Source organism: Leucoraja erinacea, chromosome 15, assembly GCF_028641065.1.
Source record: "Leucoraja erinacea ecotype New England chromosome 15, Leri_hhj_1, whole genome shotgun sequence".
In the NCBI taxonomy this organism is placed as follows: Eukaryota; Metazoa; Chordata; class Chondrichthyes; order Rajiformes; family Rajidae; genus Leucoraja; species Leucoraja erinaceus.
In genome coordinates, this window is record NC_073391.1 from 24,925,206 (window position 1) to 24,948,552 (window position 23,347).

Genomic DNA, 23,347 nt, shown 5'->3' on the forward strand with positions numbered 1-23,347 from the left:
CCTGATGTGCTGGCAACTCACTCACGGCTGGTGGGCAAGCAGTTGGCTCACGGCTATTCCTTGAAATTCCATTTCAAGCAGTGTGCAAGGCCACCAAATTCAAGTGCAGGCCACCAAATTCAAGTGCAGTTTTACCACTTCAAACAGGGTGGAAGGCCGCCAAATTCAAGTGCAGTTTCATACCACTTCAAGCAGGGTGCAGGGCCACCAAACTCAAGTGCAGTTTCCTATCACTTCCAGCAGGGTGCAAGGCCACCAAATTCAAGTGCAGTTTCATACCACTTCAAGCAGGGTACAAGCCAACCAAATTGAAGTGCAGTTTCATACCATTTCTTGCAGGGTGCAAGGCCACCATATTCAAATGCAGTTTCATACCATTTCAAACAGGGTGAAACCACCATAAAACCACCATAAAACCGCACAAAACACCACACCACATAAACACCACATAAACACCACACTCACAGTTCAGCAGACATTCAGTGCGTTCAGTTCATTCCCAGCTCAGACAGCCGTGATCTCTCCCTCCCCCATCTTGCAGAGACTGAGCCACACCCACACTTCTGGGTTTTATAATCCCTCCTCCCCCACACCGGAAGGGGCGTGGCCTTCATGGTGTGATTGACAGGAGAGAGATTCTCAACATTTTTTAAAACGCTAATAACACTTTTATTTTTTCATTGATGGGAAGAATCCTCTGCACCTGATGAGCGAATGGGGACTGATTAAGATGGCCAAAAATCACAGCCGTAAATGGTAGCGTTTTATCTAAAATCAATATACAGTGCAAACAGGAAGCAACCATTTGCAGTGCAGCATTACAAATCAGTTACCTCCACCAATAACCATTTGCAGTGCAGCATTTCAAAGCGGTTACCGCCATCAACAACCATTTGCAGTGCAGCATTTCAAAGCAACCACATTTTCATTTTTAAACCACATTAAGGGCACTCACAGTTGAGTAGACATGTGTTCAGTGTTATTCACAGCTCAGAGAGATGTGACCCTCTCGCTTCCTCCATCTTGCAGAGACTGAGTGAGGCACAACACTTCCAGGTGTTATAGTTCCTCCCCCCTCCCACCAGCAGGAGCAGCAGAGAGAAAATTTTTAAAACATTATTAACTCTATTATTTTTAATCGATGGGAAAAATCCTCTTGTCCTTCGCAGCGGAGGGGGACTTCTGAGTAAGATGGCCAAAAATCACAGCAGTAAGTGGCAGAGTTTTTCAAAAATCATGCTTCAGATAAACAGGAAGTGGTCAAGATCTTATTTTTAATAATATAGATATGATACGACACAATACAATACGATACAATGCGATATGATACGATACTATACGATAGCACTTGATTCACCCCCGGAGGGAACTAGCCTTCAGTAATTGGGGCATTGAATAGAAGAGTAGGGGTTATACTCCAACTTTATAAAACATTGGTCAGACCTCACCTGTTGTACTGAATCCCACTCTGTCACTACACTAAATCAATTCAGATAGTAATGGAGAGAATGCAGAGGAGATATGCCTGGATGTGGCCTGAGATAGAGCAGAGAGATTGGAGGGGCTAGGTCTGTTTTCCTTGGAGCAGAGGGGGTCAAGCGGGGGCATAATATTAAGACAGATGTAGATAAGGCAGGTGGCAGAAAACCTTTCCTCGTATCAGAGGTAGACAACATTGAATAACATTTTGAATAAAAGGGAAGGGTGGATCTGTAGAGAGACCTTTTTCACTAAGAGAGTGGAAAATGCCTGATAAACTGCCTGATAAACTGATAGAAGTGGAGTCACTCACGGCATTTCAGAAGTCTCAAGATGAGAACTTGACACACCTATCCTTAGAAGGCTATATGGGACTAATATGGATGAGTGCCCACTGGTCAGCACTGATGTGGTGGACCAAATGGCTGGTTTCCATGCTGTATAACCTGATGACAACCTCCTTATTTCTATCAGATAGGGCAAGTTAAAATAAACATTGCAAAGATTATCAGTACAAGAACGGACAGTGTTTTCAAGCCACTTCTTTCAGTTGGAAAAAATAACATAAACATTTTTATGACTTTAATCAGTGTTATTTTGTGAATGCAATGTATGTTTAGAGCACAGTAGTTTAGAAAATTACAAGTTTCTCTACAAAATAGAATGTTTTATCTACCAGCACCACAATAATTTAACAACACTTATCCTACTACAACAGCAGATTGAGAGTCAGGCTACCCATTGACTCAGACCCATTATCATCTGATTGCATAGCCACTGCTATAATAACTAGACTTGTCTTTCACTATGTATGTCAAATTTCAGAAATACAGATGCCTCAAACTTAAACAGCATAATTTTCAATAAACATTGTCAATTTACTGCTGTGCAATGAAATTTATTTAGGCTAATTAATTCAAATAAATATATTCTAGTGACAAAAGATGTGTAATATAAATGGAAAATTGAGATTGGTTCGAAGTAAATGTATTTGTATCTTGATTTAAACCGGCATTTTAAAAATCTAATCTGAATTTTGGGATTGATTAGCAGAGATATTTACAAAGTAACATGCTGTTTGCATTGTGTCATTATGTGTTCCAAGTAGTAAATTTAATTTTGGAGACAGTAATGATGTTTCATCATTATCCCTAGGGGAACCAATACATTTCAGAATAATATTAGGTATGCTAGAAATATTCTCTCCTGTTTAACCTCTTAAAAAAAACAAATCACAGAAGACGAAGTGCAATTAGCACTCTCCATTTATGGTCTTTATAGAAACATTGGAACAATAGGAGGTGATTTGGCCCCTTGAGCTTAATTTACTATTTAATGATATTGTGGGTTATCTGGACTCTATTTACCTATATTGATTCTATATTCCTCAGTAATTAATCTCAGTTAGCCAAAATATATTAATTCTAGGATTAAATCTATTGGCTGCATGCATCTACTACATTTTTGTGGAAGAAAGTTCCATGTTAATTTATCACCTGAATGTAAATAGTAGTGGTTCCTAACCTTTCCCGAATGAAAAAAAGACACCAAGTGCTGGAGTAACTCAGTGAGTCAGACAACAACCATGGGGAAAATGAATAGGTGACATTTCTTCTTCTGATATTCGTCCAAAACATCACCTATCCAATTTCGCCAGGATTCAGCTCACCGATATGCGATTGGATCCTGAATTTTCTGACGGAGCAACCGCAGGCAGTGAGATTGGGCCCGCACCTGTCCTCCACTATCACCCTGAGCACCAGCACACCAGAGAGCTGTGTACTGAGCCTCATGCTCTACTCCCTCTTCACACACGACTGTGTTCCTGCATTCGACACCAACACCATCGTCAAGTTTGCAGACGACACAACGGTGATCGGGCTGATCACCAACGGTGATGAAACAAACTACAGAATGGAGGTGCAGAACCTGGACGACTGGTGCTCATGTAACAACTTGTCCCTAAACACCTCCATGACCAAGGAGCTGATTATCGACTTCAGGAGGACACATAATGGGGAATACGCCCCAATCTCCATCTACGGGGACAGTGTGGAGAGAGTGTCCAGCTTTAAGTTTCTGGGCACTCACATCTCAGAGGACCTCACATGGTCCACCAACACCGCTGCGCTGGTCAAGAAGGCACAGCAACGACTGTTCTTCGTGAGAACATTGAAAAAGACTTGTCTGCCCCAACAGCTGCTGACGGCCTTCTACCGCAGCACCACAGAGAGCATATTAACACATGGCATCTCTGTGTGGTATCTCAGCTGCACGGAGGCAGAGAGGAGAGCTCTTCAGCGCGTCGTCCACAGAGCGCAGAAGACACTGCTACCAGCCTTGGAGAGCATCTACCACACACGGTGCCTCAGGAAGGCCGTCAGCATCCATAAAGACTCCTCACACACTTGTAATGGACTGTTTAAACTCCTACCTTTTGGCAGACGTTACAAGGCCTTCTACGCCCGCACCTCCAGACTCAGGAACAGACTCATCCCCAGAGCTATAGCTGCTCTGAACCGGCCCTGCTAAGTGCCCCCCGCCCCCATGAACTGTCTCCCTCGGATGGTCACGTCGCACAGACACATTTGCACTTTAGACTGTTTTGACTGTTTTACTGTTTTACTGTTCTTTTTATAAACCATGTTCTCAGGGTATCTAAATCTAAATTTTATTAGTTGTTTAAGTTATGACATTGGATGGAAGCTGCATACCAAATCTCATTGCACATATGTGCAATGACAATAAAATATATTATTATTATTATTTTATATTATTATTATTATTATTATTATTATTATTATTATTATTATTATTATTATTATTATTATTATTATTATTATTATTCAGGGATGCAGCCTGATCACCTGAGTTGCTCCAGCAATTTGCATCTTTGGAGACCAGCATCTGCAGTTCCTTGTTTCAACATCTATCCTGAATAATCTGGTTCAGATTTTTAAATTATGCACTCTTTTCGTGGATTCAGCACCAGCAGAAAATGTTTTTACCATCTCTATCATAAAACGAGTACATGTTTATTGGTATGGTGTTAGGGTGGTTAGAGCAGGAGTCACAGATTAATGGGGGGTGAAGGTAGGCACTTTAAACAAGGTGTCAGCCTATTTTGAATATATATATATATTTTTTTTTATATATATTTTTTATTAGAAGCATATGTATAAATAATAGTAAGCGACAATGTAATTACAGATTTCTTACATAGCTTCAGTTTTTTTTAAAGTGTAAAGATAAAGGGAGAAAGTGATGAGAGAAAGTAATAGAGAGAGAAGAAGACGAGAGGAAAAAAATGGAGACGCAGAGAGAAACTACCAATGACAAGATTATGATGAGATTTTGAATATATTAATGATGAGCCTTTTATCAATCCTTTCTTCCAGATATGCAAATGAACAAATCTGCATCTGTTTCCAAAATAGTGGACAGCAATCATTCATTTTGCTGCGTAACCCTTGTCTCCACAGTGCTGAAGAACACCATGTACCATGACCTATCCCCTTCCAACCCAGGACTAAGGTGGCACAATGGTGCACTGGTAGTTGTTGCCTTACTGCACCACAGACCTGAGTTTGATTCTGACTACGGGTGCTGTCTGTATGGAGTTTGTACATTCTCCCTGACCATGTGGATTTTGTCCGGGTGCTCCTGTTTTCTCCCACATTCCAAAGACATACAGGTTTGTAGGGTAATTGACCGATAAAATTGTAAATTGTCCCTAGTGTGCACTTAATGCTAGTGTATGGGTTGATCGCTGGTCGGCACGGACTTGGTGGGCCAAAGGGTATATTTCCACGCTGTATCTCTAAAGTCTAAAATCCAAGGGACTAGCTTGATGGGGAAGCTGCCTCTGGAGGTGAGCTGGTAGAAAATTACTTGGAATACTCGCATTAGACTCAAGTCCCCTCTTTTAAATTATTTAAATGAATCTGAGCCCAGGTTAATTTCCAGCTCGGGATTTCAATTTAGATTTGTGAATTAGGGTCTGAAGAAGGGTCTCGACCCAAAACGTCGCCCATTCTTTCTCTCCAGAGACGCTGCCTCACCCGCTGAGTTATTCCAGCATTTTGTGTCGACCTTCGATTTAAACCAGCATCTGTAGTTCTTTTATACACGTAGATTTGTGAATTGTTCAGCAGAAATAAATTAGGCTATGACTTTGGAACTGGACCAATGGAGGACAACAAATATGCATACTATAAGATGAGAGGGGCAGGTGGGTTTCTTTACACAGGGATGTGATAGCGGCCTGGAATGCACCGCCTGGGCTGGTGGTGGAAGCAGATATGATAGCAGCATTTAAGAGGCTTTTAAATAGACACGTTCATGCAGCGAATTGAGGGGGTATGATTCACATGCTGATAAAGCAAGCAGAGAAGATTGTTTAACTTGGCATCAAGCTCGGCACAGACATTGTGGGCCAAAGGGCCTGTTCTTGTGCTGTATCTTTCTATGATCCATGATGAGAGAGGGCAATTTTGGACTGATAATATTGCTCTTCATTGCTCTGTGCATTGGTACTCATCAAAGATTAAACTGCTATAATACTAACCTTTGAAATGTTTTCATTTGCTGAAATATTTGAAGCGTCTGTAGGTGGTTTTCACATAATGAAGGCTTTAAACCCAACCGCAAGTGAAAGATGTATAAAATAAAACTTTAATTACAAAAATACAAATGTAATTTACATACGATAAGAACAAAAGTGAAAGTAAAAGAATAGAATGAAAAATAAGATCCAAAGAATTCTACATTCATTGTCTAGAGATGTTTCCTGCATCTTTTTTATCTCTCCATTCACTTGTTGTTTAAAAGAGTTTCTTCTAGATTTGCCTCCTCAGTACAAAGGGGAATTATGACTCTTTTGGTAGGTGGGACATTTGAACAGAGAAGACCATTTGGCCACTTAAGCCTCTTCCACCACTTAATGAGATTACGGCTCTTTTAACGCTTGCTGCACCCAAATGCACATGTTCACAAAATGATGTAGAAGGACATCCAGGTCCTTTTGCATCTCTCACTTTCCCAGTCCAGCTGTATTCAGGTAATAATTTGTCTTTCAATTTTTAGATCTATAAAGGATAACCTCACTATACTGCATCTGTTATGCACTTAACCACTCTCTCTACTTGTCTACACCACAATAGAGCTTCTTTGCATTGCATAGTTCTCCCCACTCCTCAACTTTGTGTCATCTACAAGCCTAGTAATGCTTCATCCAGTCCACTCATCCAAATCATTGATATATCTTGTGAATAGCTGAGGCCCAAAAACGGATCCATGTGGCATTCCACTGGTCACTGCCTCAAACCTAGAAAAAGAGCCACTTATTCCTACTCTCTCTTTCCAGTATATTCATCTGTTATCAATCCATGTTAGTATAGTACCCACTATTCTTGTGTGTTTTAATCTTGCACACTAATCTCTTATTTAGGACTTTATCTAAAGCTTTCTGAAGACTCTAGGACAGCACTTCCTTGCCACACTTAACTGTCAATTGTGAGCTTCCCCCCCTCCCCCCCCCCCAATAGTTGTTGGTGAAGCAGATCTCTGGTCCATAAAGATGGAGATGGAATGCTAAAGCAATACTTGGATCAGAGCATACTTAACCTCAATCCTAAGGCACTGGGAGAGTATGACCTGATCCAAGATCCAAGTATAAGTGTACTAGTGTACATGCAGTATATTTAGTTGTCATTTGAGTTAGGAGATGGGTTGTCATTGTAGTTAACTATATAAGTACAGGATATCCCAATAGTAGAAGTTTCCACCCATAACCCACAGTTAAGACTTGGTACAAAATTAATTTAGTTTCAAAAGGTGTAACTAGTCATGAGGGTCAGAACTTATATCATTTTTTGAGTGGATTTTGAAGTAAATTTGTTTGCAAGAGGATCAAGTTGGGTCACTCTTGTTGTTTATTGTGATCACAGTCAATAAATTATGTCTCAGGTGTATAGGACAACATGAAGAGATAGGGAGGAGACACTACAAATGCAACCCCCTTATGCTCTCAACCTGATCAATTCAGCAAACAGTTCGATGCAGCAAACAAATGAGACAGAGGAGAGCGGGCAACCCTGCCTGATTGCAGACCTGTGGGGAATCTACCCATTTCCCATGTATTTTTTTGGATTGCACTATAGATATCAGAGATCTGAGAGGAGACAGAAGGAATTGCAGATGCTGGTTTACTAAGACATAAAGTGCTGGAATGACTCAGGGCGGCACGGTGGCGCATCGGTAGAGTTGCTGCCTTACAGCGAATACAGCGCCGGAGACCCGGGTTCGATACCGACTACGGTTGCTGTCTGTACGGAGTTTTACGTTCTCCCCATGATCTGCGTGGGTTGTCTCCGAGATCTTCGGTTTCCTCCCACACTCCAAAGACGTACAGGTATGTAGGTTAATTGGCTTGGTAAATGTAAAAGTTGTCCCTAGTGTGTGTGGGATAGAGTTAATATGTGAGGCTCGCTGGTCGGTGCGGACCCGATGGGCCAAAGCCTGTGTAGAGCATTTGGATCCATTTCCCAAATACCTCCCAAAGCCCATTTTGGATACCAGATCCACCATGTGCACCAAAGATCATTCATGTAGGCTGACCTCCTAACCACACACATTTTGTTAGCTTCAGTGGTGGGAATGTCCATGACCTGCATCCTTGCCATGGTTCTACCTTCAACTATGCAGTACCCCTTAAGATGCAGTTTCTGAACACCTTGGTAATAGCAGATTCTGTTGTTCCGATTTAGCATCAAACAATCAATAAAGCAAACTTCTTGAAGCAGCTATTCCTGGGCTTTAAGGCAATGAAATTATAAAAGGCATTCGAGAAAGAAATATAAGCATCGACAGAATTAGGCAGCGATTCAGAGGCCTTCGGGCCAATGAAATTTAAACAGGCATAGAGAAATAAATAAAAACATCAACAAAATCAAGTGCACAGGGGTTTCATGAAAACTGGCTTAGTAGATACACCCCCCCAGGCATCACTTTGGACAAAACTGAATTGGGAACATCCTTCCAATTAGGTCATTTTCTTGAACTGAGTTGACAGAATCTCGGAACACAGCAACAACCCTACGGTTCCAAGTCCCATAGAGCCAGTGTGACTGGTCGGTTATTGATATGACGCTGGGATCTATGATTTGCCCAGCACCCCATCACGAATGAGGAACAAAAAAGTGCGCGTTTTTGTTGCTTCGGTGAAAAGTATATTGTGCGCCCAATGGTAGTGGTTGTTATCGGCGTATGTTCAATGTGGCACGAGGATAGCGATATGATGCAATTAATGTGGATCGATGCTCTGCCAACCATTCCCCCTAATGCTTACATTATATCCTTAACTGCACACTAGCCTCGACAAGCAAGAAAATAACCTTGTGCAATCGTGGCCATCCCCGTTTGTATTGATGAAGGGATGTGAAAGATGTTGGTCTCCTTAGTTCTATGAAACCAATTCCATATAAGGAGTTTGCATTTGAGCCTGAAGAAGGGTCTTGACCCGAAACGTCGGCTAGCCATGTTCTTCAGAAATGCTGAAGATAGACACAAAAAGCTCGAGCAACTCAGCGGGACAGGCAGCATCTCTGGAGAGACGGAATGGGTGAGGTATTGGCTGAGTTACTCCAGCACTGTTTTTTTTTGTAAACCAGCATCCGTAATTCTTTGTTTCCCAATACAAGTCAAGCATAGTGGGGTGGCATTTAGGGATCGCGGATTTGTAGTCAGTACAGGTTCTCAGAATGGAAGTGTCCCCCTTCTTCTGTATGAAAGGATCATCTGTGGAACAAATACGTTCAGTCTCCATTCATTTCATGGCGGGCCTGGCCTCGCTACATAAAACTGCCACATATTTATCATGAAGTTGACAATCTCGTTCAGGAGGTCAAAGGGAGGGAGGGGAAGGGTGGCGAGTGGAGGGGGGTGGGGGGGGGGGGGGTTGTATGGGGGTATTGGAGGAATAGGTATGAAAGATTATGTTGACACGGTACAGGAGCAGGTGTGAGGCCCGGTGTAAAAGGTGCATTCCCCAGGCAGGTTAGGCATCCATTGGCTATCCAATGTATATATTTCCCTGCATTCGCAATATAAAACTATAGCACAGCACCAGGCCCTTCGGCCCACAGTGTCTGTGCCGAATATGATGCTAAGATAAACAATATGAAACATTTGAACGGGTAGATGGGTGGGTTTAGAAGGCCAAACGCAGGCAGATCGGACTAGTGTAGATGGGGCATGTTGGTCAGTGTGGGCACGTTGGGCCGAAGGGCCTGTTTCCACGCTGTATGACTCTATGACTCTACAAACGAATGTGATCAGCCTACACATGATCCATACTGCTCCATTCCAAGCATCTCCACGTGCCTATCTAAAAGCCTCTTAACCGGCACCATCGTGCCTTGCTCCACCACCACCTCTGGCAGCTCGTTCCAGGCACCCATTGCTCCCCGTAAACCACTTGCCCCGCACACACCCTTTCAAATTCCCCCTCACCTTAAACCTATTTACAAAACATTAACTCCGACTGGGAACACACAGATAAGAGGTGTCATGTCCTAGATAAATCGCATTCTCATTACAATGATCGTGTCCCAATATATTCTGAAAGTATAAGTTTAAAGTGTACAAATGCTGACAGCATGATGTTTAATAATACGACTGGGGAATATACTTTACATGGTCGATAAAGTAATACCGGTGTGGGTGTGTGAAACCTATTATGTGGATTTTCACTCCGGAGCTGTAAAGGACAATTTCTCTGTGTGCAGTGAATAGGCTTTTACCAAGGTCACTCTTTTGATTTGCATGTCCCAAACTTTCCACTTCCCCTTCTTCCGACATCGAAAGGTGCGAGTGCTTCACTACAACGTTGTCTGTTCAATACCCGCTATCTGTGCAAAACCACGCATCCCTACCAAAATGCCGAGTCTTTTAAGACCGATTACATTTTATTGAGGCATTTTAGAGGTTAGAATGCAAAGTTTCCAAGGGTTGGTTGATACTGAATGCGCTAGTAACTACTACAGTGTCCTTTAAATACATTCTATGTTTTTGTATGTGATTATTTCCAGTTAATGGAAAATCGCTGTTCATTAGCCGTTGATTAAATAGTAAAGAGCCAATATAAATGTCTATATTTCTGAAAGACACAAAAATACCCCCCCCCCCCCCCCCCCCCCCCCCCCCTAAATTCAATGCTGAAACAGCACCAAAGCTAGTATGGGACGTTTGCATGGGTTCTAACAATTTGACATTACCTGTGATTCATTCCAACACACAGTGAAACGTTGCTGCAGCCCACCTTTTGTGGCAGCTTGATATCCGAATTAATCCAACGAAATGTCACGAATTTTATCAGAATAAGTATGTAGCCAAGATCATTTCAAGGCTTTACAAAATGAAAGGTGGAATAAGTATCACTGCAGTTGTACTTATGCCAATACTTAAAGCGAATGAAATGCACGGCGTTGGGTTTTTTTTCAGAATAGGCATTTAATTTCGCCAATTGTTAATGAAAAAATTAAAGATGCGGAGCCTGGGCTTGTAGTTTATAACAGGCGTTACGAATATGATCTGTGGAAGTGTGGTAACATTTAGACTATTTCATTAGACTTTGGTTCAAACCTATTCTCCATTGTCTGAACTCATCCTCTTTGTCTTTATACATGTTGCCACTGATGCTGGTCCATCTCAACTATCGGTAAAAATAACACGAATTTCTTCAATATTACCGAAGATATAGAAAATGTAACAACAAATGTTTTTGCGGCATGTATCTCACGATGTTCAAATACTGGACTGGGTCGGAAGAGTTTCATCAGCAGTTGAACTTTTTTCTCCGCGATATCAGGAAACATCGAGTGACAAAAGACGTTCAACATGATATAAACAACAATCTTCCTTTGTCTCAGGCCATGGTCGATCTGCGTTGCTAGCTGGTATAATACAATATAAACAATATGTATTTTATTGACACCTGGATTATTTGAATAAATTGTCAGTCAACAGCGCGCAATGCCGGGTGTGGTGAAAATGCCTAGTGTCTGATTCATTCCCCAAACCTACAATTTCAGGCTTTACGTTGGGTTATTCACTAAGGCGTTGACAGAAGTCAGATCTATCCACACTCAATCAAAGCTCGGTCATATCAGATGTATTTGCAATTTGGAACATTTGTTTGTATTTTAGACAAAATGGGAAGTACGGGCTGACAAACTATAGCAAAGGAATTTCATCGACTCATTGATGACATATGCCTGGAATATGCGGATGTGCAAACGTTGCAAATCTCACCGAAATCGTGTAATACTCTTTGGATATGACACTCGAAACTTCCCGCGAGAGAGAGAAAAATTCGGAGTAGACGAATTCATGCTGATGGGAATAAAGTGGAGATCGGAAAGGGGAGAGGATAGCCAAATATAGATGTGCCCCAACCCAGTTAAAAATAGTCTAAGATCACTTATGTGTGGACAAACTTCTGCCTTCACAGATACATTTGAAATGATTTCAAGCATGAAGCCGTTTGCAGAGTTTCTGTTATAGTTGGTGTAAAGTTATTTTCTTTTATTTTTAACTCAAATGACTGGGGCGGGCCATCTAGAAATAAAAAAGCTAAAAAATCCGAATATTATTTTATATATTTGCCATACCCCTTTCAAAATAGTTCATTTCCATTCATTTGTATTTTGATCATAAATTTACTAATACCCTCTTGTCCATTTTTAAAGTTTTAAAACCTTCCGGAGTTTCGAGAATTTTAGAAGTTACCCAGCATGGACACGCGGTGTAACAGATTAGTTACATTTACATATCTTAATCTTGTTTTATCTTCCGGAGCAACCCCGATCATGTAGGGAATAAGAAGCAAACGGTCAACAGCATTTCATAGTTTACATGTTTGAATAATTTATAGTAGTTAGTATAGGGCCGACGTATTGGTTTCAACGTGTTGACTGAAAATACATATCCCATCTTAAAGCGGTCGTGGCTCTTATATAGTGCTAACAATTTAAACCAAAATAAATGTAGAGGCGCTTCCCCCAGAGTGGTGTCCACATGTAGAACGACCTCTATTTGTTGGAACTAAGTCAACTATTGTTTCTCCACTCACAAATGTTGATAAAGAGCACATGCAACAAATATTTCAGAATGGTCATGGAATTACAGCGCCGGGTGTGATCTGCTATAACTCTACGGATTTCACCTGATATTCTTTCTGCTGCTACTTTGTACAATTATATGGCTTTGATTTCTAGAGCACTGGCAATCCTTTTTTAAAAGCTGCTATTAAAACGAACCTCTCAAAATATAACATTCTGGCGTAGATGCAGGGGATACATAAAACTTAAAACAGTTCATTTTGTTGGAAATAATTAAAACATCATTGTTGGATTTTCCAAGAGATATTCAAAAGACTAATATTCGTGGTTTTGGGAAACCTCTTCTACCAATGTTTTTTTCTCCGAATTTGAAAGACGCAGGAAGACTAAATTGTGCCGGAAGTTCGTAACTGGGGTCATTTGGACGGGAGAATGACGTCAGATAATTGAGCCAATACACAAGGACAACAAATAATTTCAGCCATAATGGATTGCTTACTACATTAATAAGATATTGCCCCTGTTTCGATAGTTTTCTACAGAGAACATATATATCATATTAACAGCAGCATGTAATAACAATGCCAAAATATTCAGCAACATGGAGGAATCCGTTTCATTTTAATCTATTCTGTTGATTTCGTTGGAGATGACCCTTGTATAACGATGTGTGGAGCTCCTTTGTTTGCAATGAATGCTCTGCCACCTTTATTCCAAACAAGTGGTGTAGTGAACTAATATTTGATTACATGTTTATATTCACTGATTTTTGTTAACAACCACCATTTCTGCTGGCATTTACGCCAAATAAAGTTGTATGGGACCTGCTGGTCAATAATAAATACAAATAAGATCACATGTTGCCTAGATTGTTGTAAGGGAATGGAAAACGTAAATGACATACTGTATTTTAATTTGTCTTTTTTAAACTCAAAAACACAATGAAATATGTCCCGTTTTAAAGATGAACGTTGTGTTTCTCAGGAAAATAATTCATTCTCAGTGCCGAGAAAGGTGTTTTTTGATGGGAATAAGAAACCACAGCTATTAACATTTCAGTCACATGTATTTTCACTCTTACAACATGCAAAAGATAACAAATGACAAAATACAGATCAAGTTAGTAGCAAGGGCTTTCATTCGACACTATTTAACTTTAAATACAGCCACCGCCGTTTCATTAAATCATTAGTCTATTAATTACGGACGTTAATCAATAATTTACAATAAAATACAATTTCAGATTTTACATCCTTCAAATTATTATACTATAATAAAAGCTATACATCAGGATATCTGGACTTTGGTGGCATGTGTTTAAAACAATATACTTTTTTTTATACAAAAGACCAAACAGCGCACCACCTTCATTTATGACAGATCTAACTGAGCTAGAACAAGCAACATGAACATCGAATACTTTACTCCTTCAGGAACTAGACGTAAAAATTACCTTTTATGTTGGATGACTTGCCCGAGCTGCAATTCAAAAATATCCAAAATTATATTGTACCATTCGACAAGCCAAATAAATTGACTGCGTTATGAACTCGCACAGCCCGTCACATTGTCGCCAGAGCTCCGTACTAGATCTTGATACCATTTAGAGGTTTGGAGTATGGCCTGGTTTAAAAGTGATGTTGGAGCATTGAATATCACTCCCCTCCCCCCACCCCAAATCGAACGAGAGTTGCTTATGACGGTTTAAACTGACTAGCTGCATCTTTGGGAGTGGGGCATATGTGCATAATATGTATGCCTACGTGTTACACGATTGTTAATTTCCAATATGTTTTTTAATTCAGCCCTCATGGTTCAACAGAACGCGTTTCCTGAAAGTATCTGTCAGTCCATTATTTTTTTATCCATCGTTTCTCTTTTCCCATTTCTTGAATAAGGTTCAAAAGCTGAAGAACTCAAGTACCTAGCAGAAAGTTCATGCAAGTTCCCCGTCAAAGAACTGGTAACAGTTAAGGGTGAAGCGAGCCTTGTGGCTACCGTGCCAATAAGAGATGGTACCGGCATACTGAAGACGCTGTGTCCGGGGTGGGTGGTGCTCAGTGTCGGTGCTCCAGATGTCCCCACCGTGAGTGACGATGTGCCCAACGTGGTGCCAAGGCCGACGATGGGGGAACGCAGGGATGATCCCAGGTTGTTGGTGGCACAAGGCAGGATACCGGACAATCCAGGCGGCGACAGAAGCCTTCCTTGTTCCAGGAGCCTTAAAACGCTGCAGGTTGCTGCGGTCTCAGAGGCTGTCGAGCGAACGTCGGAATCTTTCCCTTGGTCTTTCTTCTGCTTCGTGCGTCGGTTTTGAAACCAGACTTTCACCTGTTTTTTTTGTAATACACAGTACATCACTTTCTTATACAGCAGCCTTGAATCTATGCTGGTGCTTATTCGCCAAGCCGGATTTAGCTAACGCTTCAACATAACCCAGTGACAAAATATGTACATCAATAATATATCTATGTCTGACCTGAAAGGTGACAAACATAGAATTCGTCCATTTTTTAAGTACACTTCCATTTAGCTATTGGATTAGAGACATTTAAATGTAAACTGAAAGTGCTGACACGAAAATTTACACTTCTCTTCCAACATGGACACGAAAAATCATAGGATTATCCTCCACACAGTTTATTGTGATTTGTCGCCATTCGATGCAACTTGCATATTAATATAACAAAAATGCGTTTCCGAATTAAGTTATTTTGGGATATTCAGCACGGTTGATAGAATGGGTAAGCTGATTTCAGCACAATGTTTGTTGAGGCTGCCCGGTTATTACTTCGGTAAATATGGCAAATGTTTGTCAAAATACAATTGTCCGACCTGGGCGAAACAAAATAATGCAGGAATCGTTTTTACTATTGGTATGAAACAAAGCATACTGGCTTAGTGAACTGTACTCATATTAACCAACTGATCAAATGTATTTTGCAGTACACTAAGCCACTAAGATAACACATTACAGTTAAAGATAAAACAATACAGATCATGTTTTTAACTGCTCAAAGCAGCAGTTGAAAGTAATATTAGAAATAAATATATGGGCAAGATGAATAGTTTCCCACATAAACTGTTTTGTCCTGATGTCAATTCAAAAAGACACAGACTGGCCACATTTGAACAATTGGCCAGCTGGACATTTGGTAAGTTGCCTTTATTATTATGATTCCAAATTATACTTAATTTTCGGAGGGATGATGGACTGTAATCACCGAATGCATAAGGAAAAATTATTTATGGCTAGGCGAATCCAATTGTATATTTTATAACTGTCAAATACTCGTGCTTATGGAAACCGCTGATATGGTTTAAGTTTAAGGCTCAGATCTATTACAACTATTGCTCTATTTAACCATTAAAATAAATAGGAATGTGTCCAAAAAAATGTAATTAATCTTCACCACATCATAAAATTAAAAAATATAGTACATGGATTTTTTTCAAATGTTGGTGTACTGATAGATATCCATCTTGAGCCTTTAGAAAAAAAATCTTAAGCTATAGCACAGCAAAACATAACTTTATGATGTTTAGTTTATAAATAACTGCCCATGTCTACCTGAGTTTCAGACAAGTTGAGCTGACGAGCCAGTTCTGTTCTCTCCCGGCCAACAACGTATTGACAGCGTTGAAACTCCATTTCTAAACGATACAGCTGCTCAGCTGTGAAAGATGTTCGGGTGCGCTTGGGTCGGTCAAGGTCTAGCCCTTTGGGTAGAATTATTTCTCTTATAGATCCCTTTGCATCTGCATGATGAAAATGTACTTATCAGTTATTTTTCCAATCAAATTAACAGCATAGGCATCCAATTATTTTATATAAATAGTTTAATATATATTTATATCTATAAAATACAAAAACAATCCTTCTGAGCAGTGTAACTTTCCGAAACAATCCAGGACTGGGTATCGTGAATTTAGCCTGTATTCTTTCATTCATTACATTCCAGACATCGCCTGGTGAAATTATATCCTTCCTTTATTTCACATTGCGTCCATTGGTGTATTATATAGGATGAAAATAGACAGTCAGCACCTTTTTCCAAACGAATCAAGAGAAAAACTACTTGTGCATGACCACGTATATTCAAAGATAAGATACAACGGCTTTAAGAAACACATATACCCGAGATCTCAGTAATCTAGTCTATTTCTAATTAGTGATGATTTAAAAAACTTGACAGGGTTCTTTTCCTGCAATAATTTAATTGCGTTTTGTACTTAGCTGCGATAAATACGATAATGCAATGGAAATGTCTTTAGTGAAAATTCACAATTATTATACTCGACATGCAAGTCAAAGGAAATGCGCAGTTTGATCAAAGAATTGAAACTCCCATCTGTAAATCGCTTTATTCCTAAATGTTAAATTTAAATCTGCGTCACTAGGAATAAGTAAGGAATTGGTGATTTTTTTTTCTTAGTTTGAATAATCAAGATGCGAAAATGCAATTATTGCTTTAAAAGATAAACAAAGGATACATTTACAAATGAGCAGAAGTCACTCCACTGCAACCTTACTTTTGGGAAAAAAATATATTCAGCTGCAGACAAGGTTAACATTAACCACAAACAAATTAAACATCAAATTAAAAACTCAGTAAGGTCGCACAATATGAATTGTAACTCGAAAATAAAGGTCGTCCAATGTGCTTTTAGCTGAAACTACCAGAGTCAGAAAAACTAGTTTCTGCTCAGGGTCAGTCTGGTCCGAGATTGCTTCGAATGCAATTCAACCTGACGCGCGTCTAGGGGCCAGGCGGTCACAGAGGGATTAACAATTGTTTATGCCAGGCATTGCGTTACTGATTCAATGCTTCTTCAGCATTAGTACGCGAGTTTATCACTTAACGGTATGGACATAATATTTAAAGTGATATTGCGCTACTGTTTGCTTCAATTGCAGTGTCATTTAATGTAATGCAAAGGCTTAAGTATGATTAGTAAACATTACTCTTGCATAGCAGTGACATGCACATCAATAAATAACTAAATGGGTTGTAATCGTAAATATGAATTAAATATTAATAACACTACCCAATTTAAAAATAGCTGTAATAGTTCAACAACGGAATAAACAGTCACCGAACTGCAACATAACAGAGCCATTAACTGCAACTATTTACTTTTTTGGTGGTAGGGCAAATCGTATTTTTCAGTTCAAGTTTTTTTGTTGATAAAGCCAAGTCGTGTTGCAGAAATCTGCATTTCCACAGTTTAATTGAGTGGGTAAACAGAAATATAACCGTCCAGCACGCTGATGTATGCATTATGAATTTTGTGACCCTTAAACAGAAACTGCCACAATAATAAACCATATCTCACAAATGTATCCCGTGCCCCATCAGCTCTTTTATTTTAATCTGATCTGTGCAAATTGGTATTTATCTTTAAATATTGGCCTCTGGCAATAGTAGGTCTCGCGGTACACTTCTGCCAATGAATCCCATGTTATAATGTTATGTTTACGATGTAATATAGTATAATTGGCATGAGACAACATATTATAAGATCACATTGTTTCTAAACAGAAATCATCGACCCAATCGTGTAAACATTGATACTTTTTTCCATGGTGTCCTTTAATGCAAATTTGGACAATCACCCCCATTCATAAACCGATTTTTGATGTCTGTATATAGTAAATAAGACCGTGTAGATTTAAACCGCCGTTGTCGAGCCGTTGAGGTAATGATATCAGTAAAATCGATTACGTCCCGCGTTTTGACTGTCAATTGCTTGCCTCGTTAGGAAGGGAAACACCTTTTAATCTATCTGCCTTCAATTTGCCAACCGGCCAGATACTCGGGCATCTTACTTTTATCTGCTTCAATTTATGTTTGTTTCACGACCTTAAAATAGATCTGTAAAATTAAAGCATGTTTTCCAACCGTCAGAATAGGCAGGCAAACACAAACAACGTAACTAACAAAAAAGGACCTCAGCTTCCTAATACCGGGGATAAATCCGGAAAAGGGGCCGAGAAAAGACAAATAATTTAATTTAAAAAAACAATGAGAGGAAAGAGGCAAACAACCTCTCTGTTCTTTAGTAGTCGATTAGTTCTACAGAAAATATATTATGGCGAACTCCCGGCCATACGCGAACTGTATTTCGTAAAAAAACGCGTAAATATAAACATACATACGAGGATGGATGTAGCAAAAATGGCCTAATTAAAGGAAAACACGACAGATTATATTTGTTTCCCGGCTATTTTTAAAATGTACACGGCTTGTTGGTCTAAATGCAATATAGTGTTTGACATCGTAGACAGGAAGCTCAAGCTGGGCCAAACCAGTGGGACAAATCAGTTTAAAACTCAACAATAACAGGCAGAGGGAGAGAGGAAGAAAGAGGGAGAAAAGGGGGAGAGAGAGAGAGAGAGAGAGAGGGAGCGCTCACCTCTTACAAGAATTCGTCTACAATAGTCCGGGTCAGTCGTACTGGATTTTGTTTTATTGCAGTCATCGGAGATCGCAGAAGCTGAGAAAGTCTCTTGCTGGTCGTCCATCAAAGAATTCCGAAGGCTTCCGTGAGAATCCCGTGAACTCGAGCTGGTTTCTCTGCCTTCCCGGAGTCCATTCTTTAAACCTCTGCTCGACTCCGCTTCCATTATTGGTTCTCGATTGCACCTGACTTCCATTGAGGACTGCTAGTGTAATGTAGTGCGGAGAAAAATAAATTGCAAGGCACAATATTTTTTTTTTTTTTTTTTAAGATATTTCATAAAATATTGTCCCGGCCACTGGGTTCTCTTTAAAGTTTGTTTTATCGGCAAGAGTGGTTTCGGAATGCTCGATTGAAATTCCGCTTTCTCCGTTGTCCGATTTTTTTTTTATGGTTGTCCTGCTTGATGTAACAAATGATCAACACTGCGCGACATAGTGCTTTAAGCTGCAGCCTTCCAGATTTACTGCTGCGAGATCTACAAATACCAGACACATAGTACGTACACTTGCCGTTTCAATTGATTATGGGTAATTTTACGGCCAGGCATTTACGTTGCCCCATGAATACGTTGTTTGGATAATATATCAGGTCTTAATATATGGTTTCTCTGCTCGTCTTCAATCAGGCAGCTAAATACTGTAAACCGATTGGCCTCAAATGCGAAAAAAAAATACACTTGTCAGAGCGTTAAGAGTTTCAGGAAAGTTCGGAGCAATTTGCTGTTGTAATATTAGTGCTGCAAGCAGCCATCTCTAAAGCCCGAGTTCCTTTGAGTCTCTGTCCCTTGAACTGAACGTTCAGGCCAGTGAGACGGAGCCACCTTTAGGAACTACCCAGAGAGTGAAAAAAAAAATCTATTCAAAATATATCCACAGGAAACAGCTAGTCCGGAAAATGCTAACTAAAGATTCTCTAAATGAAAAGTTTCACCTCAGTTATTTCATTGTCAGTGCAACAATATATTTGGTACCTCGAATGGACAATAATCCAATAAGACCATTGATTACCCAACAATGAATCAATTCAAGTGAATAGATGGCTGCTAGGAGCACGCTCCAATCCTCCTTGTCACCTCGCGGGGCAGAAGCCCTCTTCACGCTGCTCCCCGCATTCATTCTTTTATGGGAAATGGGGGAAAGAGTGAAAGATGGCAATTATCTAATTGGACTATTAACAAACAATTCTCCGAGTGTGGCTTGCATGGTCGTGTTTCGTAGGGCGGGGTGAAAGGCCACATGTCGGACTAAACCCATTCATAGGAACCCGGGCCGTTTTAGGAGCTCGAATGGAGGTCTGTCTGCCTGCGGTCGTCGCAAGGGAAGCGCCAAACAGCAACATTAAGAATGCCGGCAATCTCCATGGCGCTGGTTTCTAAAAAAAAGTCCATGTCGAATATCTGAAAAAGCACAAAGATCGACACCTGATCGCGCCCCTCACCCCTATACACACACACACTTGTCTCAGCAACTACCTTAAGCGTATTTAGAAATGTGTACTCGTTTTTCTTTAGTTTACAAATGCACCAATCTGCCGCGGTCCGGTTTATAATTTTAACGCGCCACAGTGATTCAGCGACGCTGTTCAATTACATTTAAAATAACATTTCCATCTCTAGTGGATAGCACAGGAAACAAGTCTAATTATGACTTCCTCGTTCTCCGGATTAAACCCGCGAGTAGATAGAACACCGTGGATGGAAGTCCTTGTCTCGTCGCCATTAAATAAAATGTCCCGATAAAAAGTTTTCCCATCTCTGGATCTAAACGAGATATCTCAGTTACTGATATGTCTACAGACAATTGGGGGATTGGGATGGTCGTTGTACAATGAGGCGCGGGATCAACACCTTCTTGCAAAAATCAAAACATCGTTGAAGTTCTTCACAGGCCACAGTCTGGAACCTCCAGCTGCTACACGCTGAATTTAAACATAGGTGTCTTGATAATTACAGTCCAATAGACTAATTAAGAAGACGAAACAATGAACTGCATGTGCTGATTTATAAGAAAAGGCAGGAAGTGCTGGAGTAACTCAGCGGTGCACCATCTTCTCAGAGATGCTCCCTGACCCACTGATTTACTCCAGCACTTTGTGTCTTTTTCAATTAAAATTCAAACATTTTCACCAAAGGTAAACCTTCTTCCTGAAAAAAGAACACCCGAACCATTTTATTTGATGACGATGTTATTTAATGCTGCAATATAGCTCTGGACACATTTTGTACTGTATTAATTCCTCAAGGGTACAGAGTGGACCTGTCTCTTGCAAGTACCGAGTACCAACTCTGGGTCAGCTCCTCATTCACATTCGAGCCTGTTCCATACCTTAAATCCAAGGTGACGAGGAGAGCATATCACCCCAACAAATAAAAACGATGTTTTAAAAAAAAAATAAAGCAACATCGGAGAAGCCGGGTGCCTGAGTCGGAAAATATAAGTTGTGTAAAAATCAGTCGAAGGGGAATGCTTGCCGGGTTGTGTGGCGGATTTAGGGCGGACCGGTCCTTATTTCTGGCACATTCACGGTGCACTTATGTTTGCCAATCCAAATGTGACATTTTCACATTAGGTCAGCAATTGCTCTTCATCGTATGTTATACGCGGCGAATAATATGTAAAGGAATAGATAGAAAGCGCGCATGTGAGAATATTAATGCATTCCTGTGGATATGCTGTGTCTAACGTTGGCCAGAATGCACTACTAAAACTAATTTTACTTTAAAGCATCAAATAATAAATTGATAGACCGCACCGAACACTTAGTATCCACATAACAAAAAATGGTGTAAAATACTAACCATGTGGGATATTGAAATCGTCAATGCCTTGCTCGTACAATTGTTAAATAAACTACAGTTTTCAAATCCAAGTACTGTGTTCAAAAGTTTGGGAACTTTTTGGTCCCTTCATCTGCAGTGTCTGCTGTCAGCCTATTAAGTGCCACTTGTGCGCAAACCTTGCTCTCGAGAGAGCGTAATAATTACTTAGCATTAGCACATTTTCTTTGTTACGGCACAGACCTGAACTGATTTATAAAAAAGCGAAACGCAATCTGACGGTAGTGCACGAATTCAGCCCAATCTGGGAAAATGTAAGTTTTCAATGTTACAAATGCGAAATTGTTTTGTTTGTTTGTTTGTTTGTTTCAATTTCAATGCATTGTGTCGTAATGAGAACGATCTAGTCGCCCACACGCACAAAAAATGAAACCGCTGGTAAAGTAATTCTCTCCTAATAACGATGAAGCACCTTCGGCAGTTTCACAGTAGGGAAATCAACAAATGCATTTATTTGTGAAGGAATTAAAATATTTGGAATGGGAAGAGGGTTGCTTTTATATTTTGGGCGCTTAATTTTGCACTGACCTCTGTGTTGGTTTTTTTTGCGTTTAATTTCCCTCTGCATTTGTGTGGGATGTTGATCATTTTGCACAGGAAGCAATCAGAGCATGTTTGTACATCATTCCAGAAATGGCAACAATGTTTATAGAAATAATACACATTATTATTAACAGTGGCACATTGACAAAAACCGACAGGAACACGTAGATAACGAGGGGACTAACATTATTGTCTATTTGAAATTCCTGATGGACAAAGTTATGAATAGCATTGGGCTGCAAACAAGGCGGGCAATTGAGACGGAACTGTTTTATACTTATTATATTTTTCCTTCACAAAACTAATGTAAAATTCATGGTTAAAGTAATTTTATTCACAGATCTGTTGAAGTTTGAGAAGGAATAGATAGATAGAACAGATTCAACAGTCCACAATTTTCTTTCAGTGTTCTGTAAATTCAACCTACAATTATGCAGGACTGATGTGTCTATTGAATGACGTCCCAACAATTAGTACGATCCAGCGTCCATCCCTGAACTACCTTTAATCAAAGGCACGTACATCTTTAGTAATTATTCTTTAAATTTACCGATTGAAATAAGTACATTACCAATCAGAAAGAAAGACCCAAATTGCGCCACTTCTAACCTCGGGAAAGTTATGAATTCAATTTGCCTGATTCTGACAATTTTCTTCTCAACATCCCAGGCAGAGGAAAATCCTGATTCTGTTGCAAATCGGCAGCGACATCCAGTGGATAATATCTCGAACAATAATTATAGAGCCGCCAAAAAACATTACAATGATGGAGGCAATCACAGCAGTAGCGCAGTGGCACTCTAGCCCAGCTACAGATTCCATCATACTCCAGTAGGAAAGCCAGTCAGTTTAATATCATATCCAGGGTTGTACATGTCATTCTGTTGGGGAAATATGTTTAATC

General features: G+C 40.0%; 1 protein-coding gene across 1 annotated transcript; it reads right to left on the reverse strand.

The window, feature by feature from the left end:
• Nucleotides 1-13,740: 13,740 nt before the first annotated feature.
• vax1 (ventral anterior homeobox 1) lies at nucleotides 13,741-21,481 on the reverse strand. Its single transcript, XM_055646927.1, has 3 exons — nucleotides 19,017-21,481; nucleotides 16,171-16,358; nucleotides 13,741-14,930 (listed from the first exon to the last, which is right to left on the reverse strand). Exons 1-3 carry the CDS (start codon nucleotides 19,255-19,257, stop codon nucleotides 14,445-14,447), a joined length of 915 nt encoding a protein of 304 aa, XP_055502902.1. The 5' UTR covers nucleotides 19,258-21,481; the 3' UTR covers nucleotides 13,741-14,444.
• Nucleotides 21,482-23,347: the final 1,866 nt, after the last annotated feature.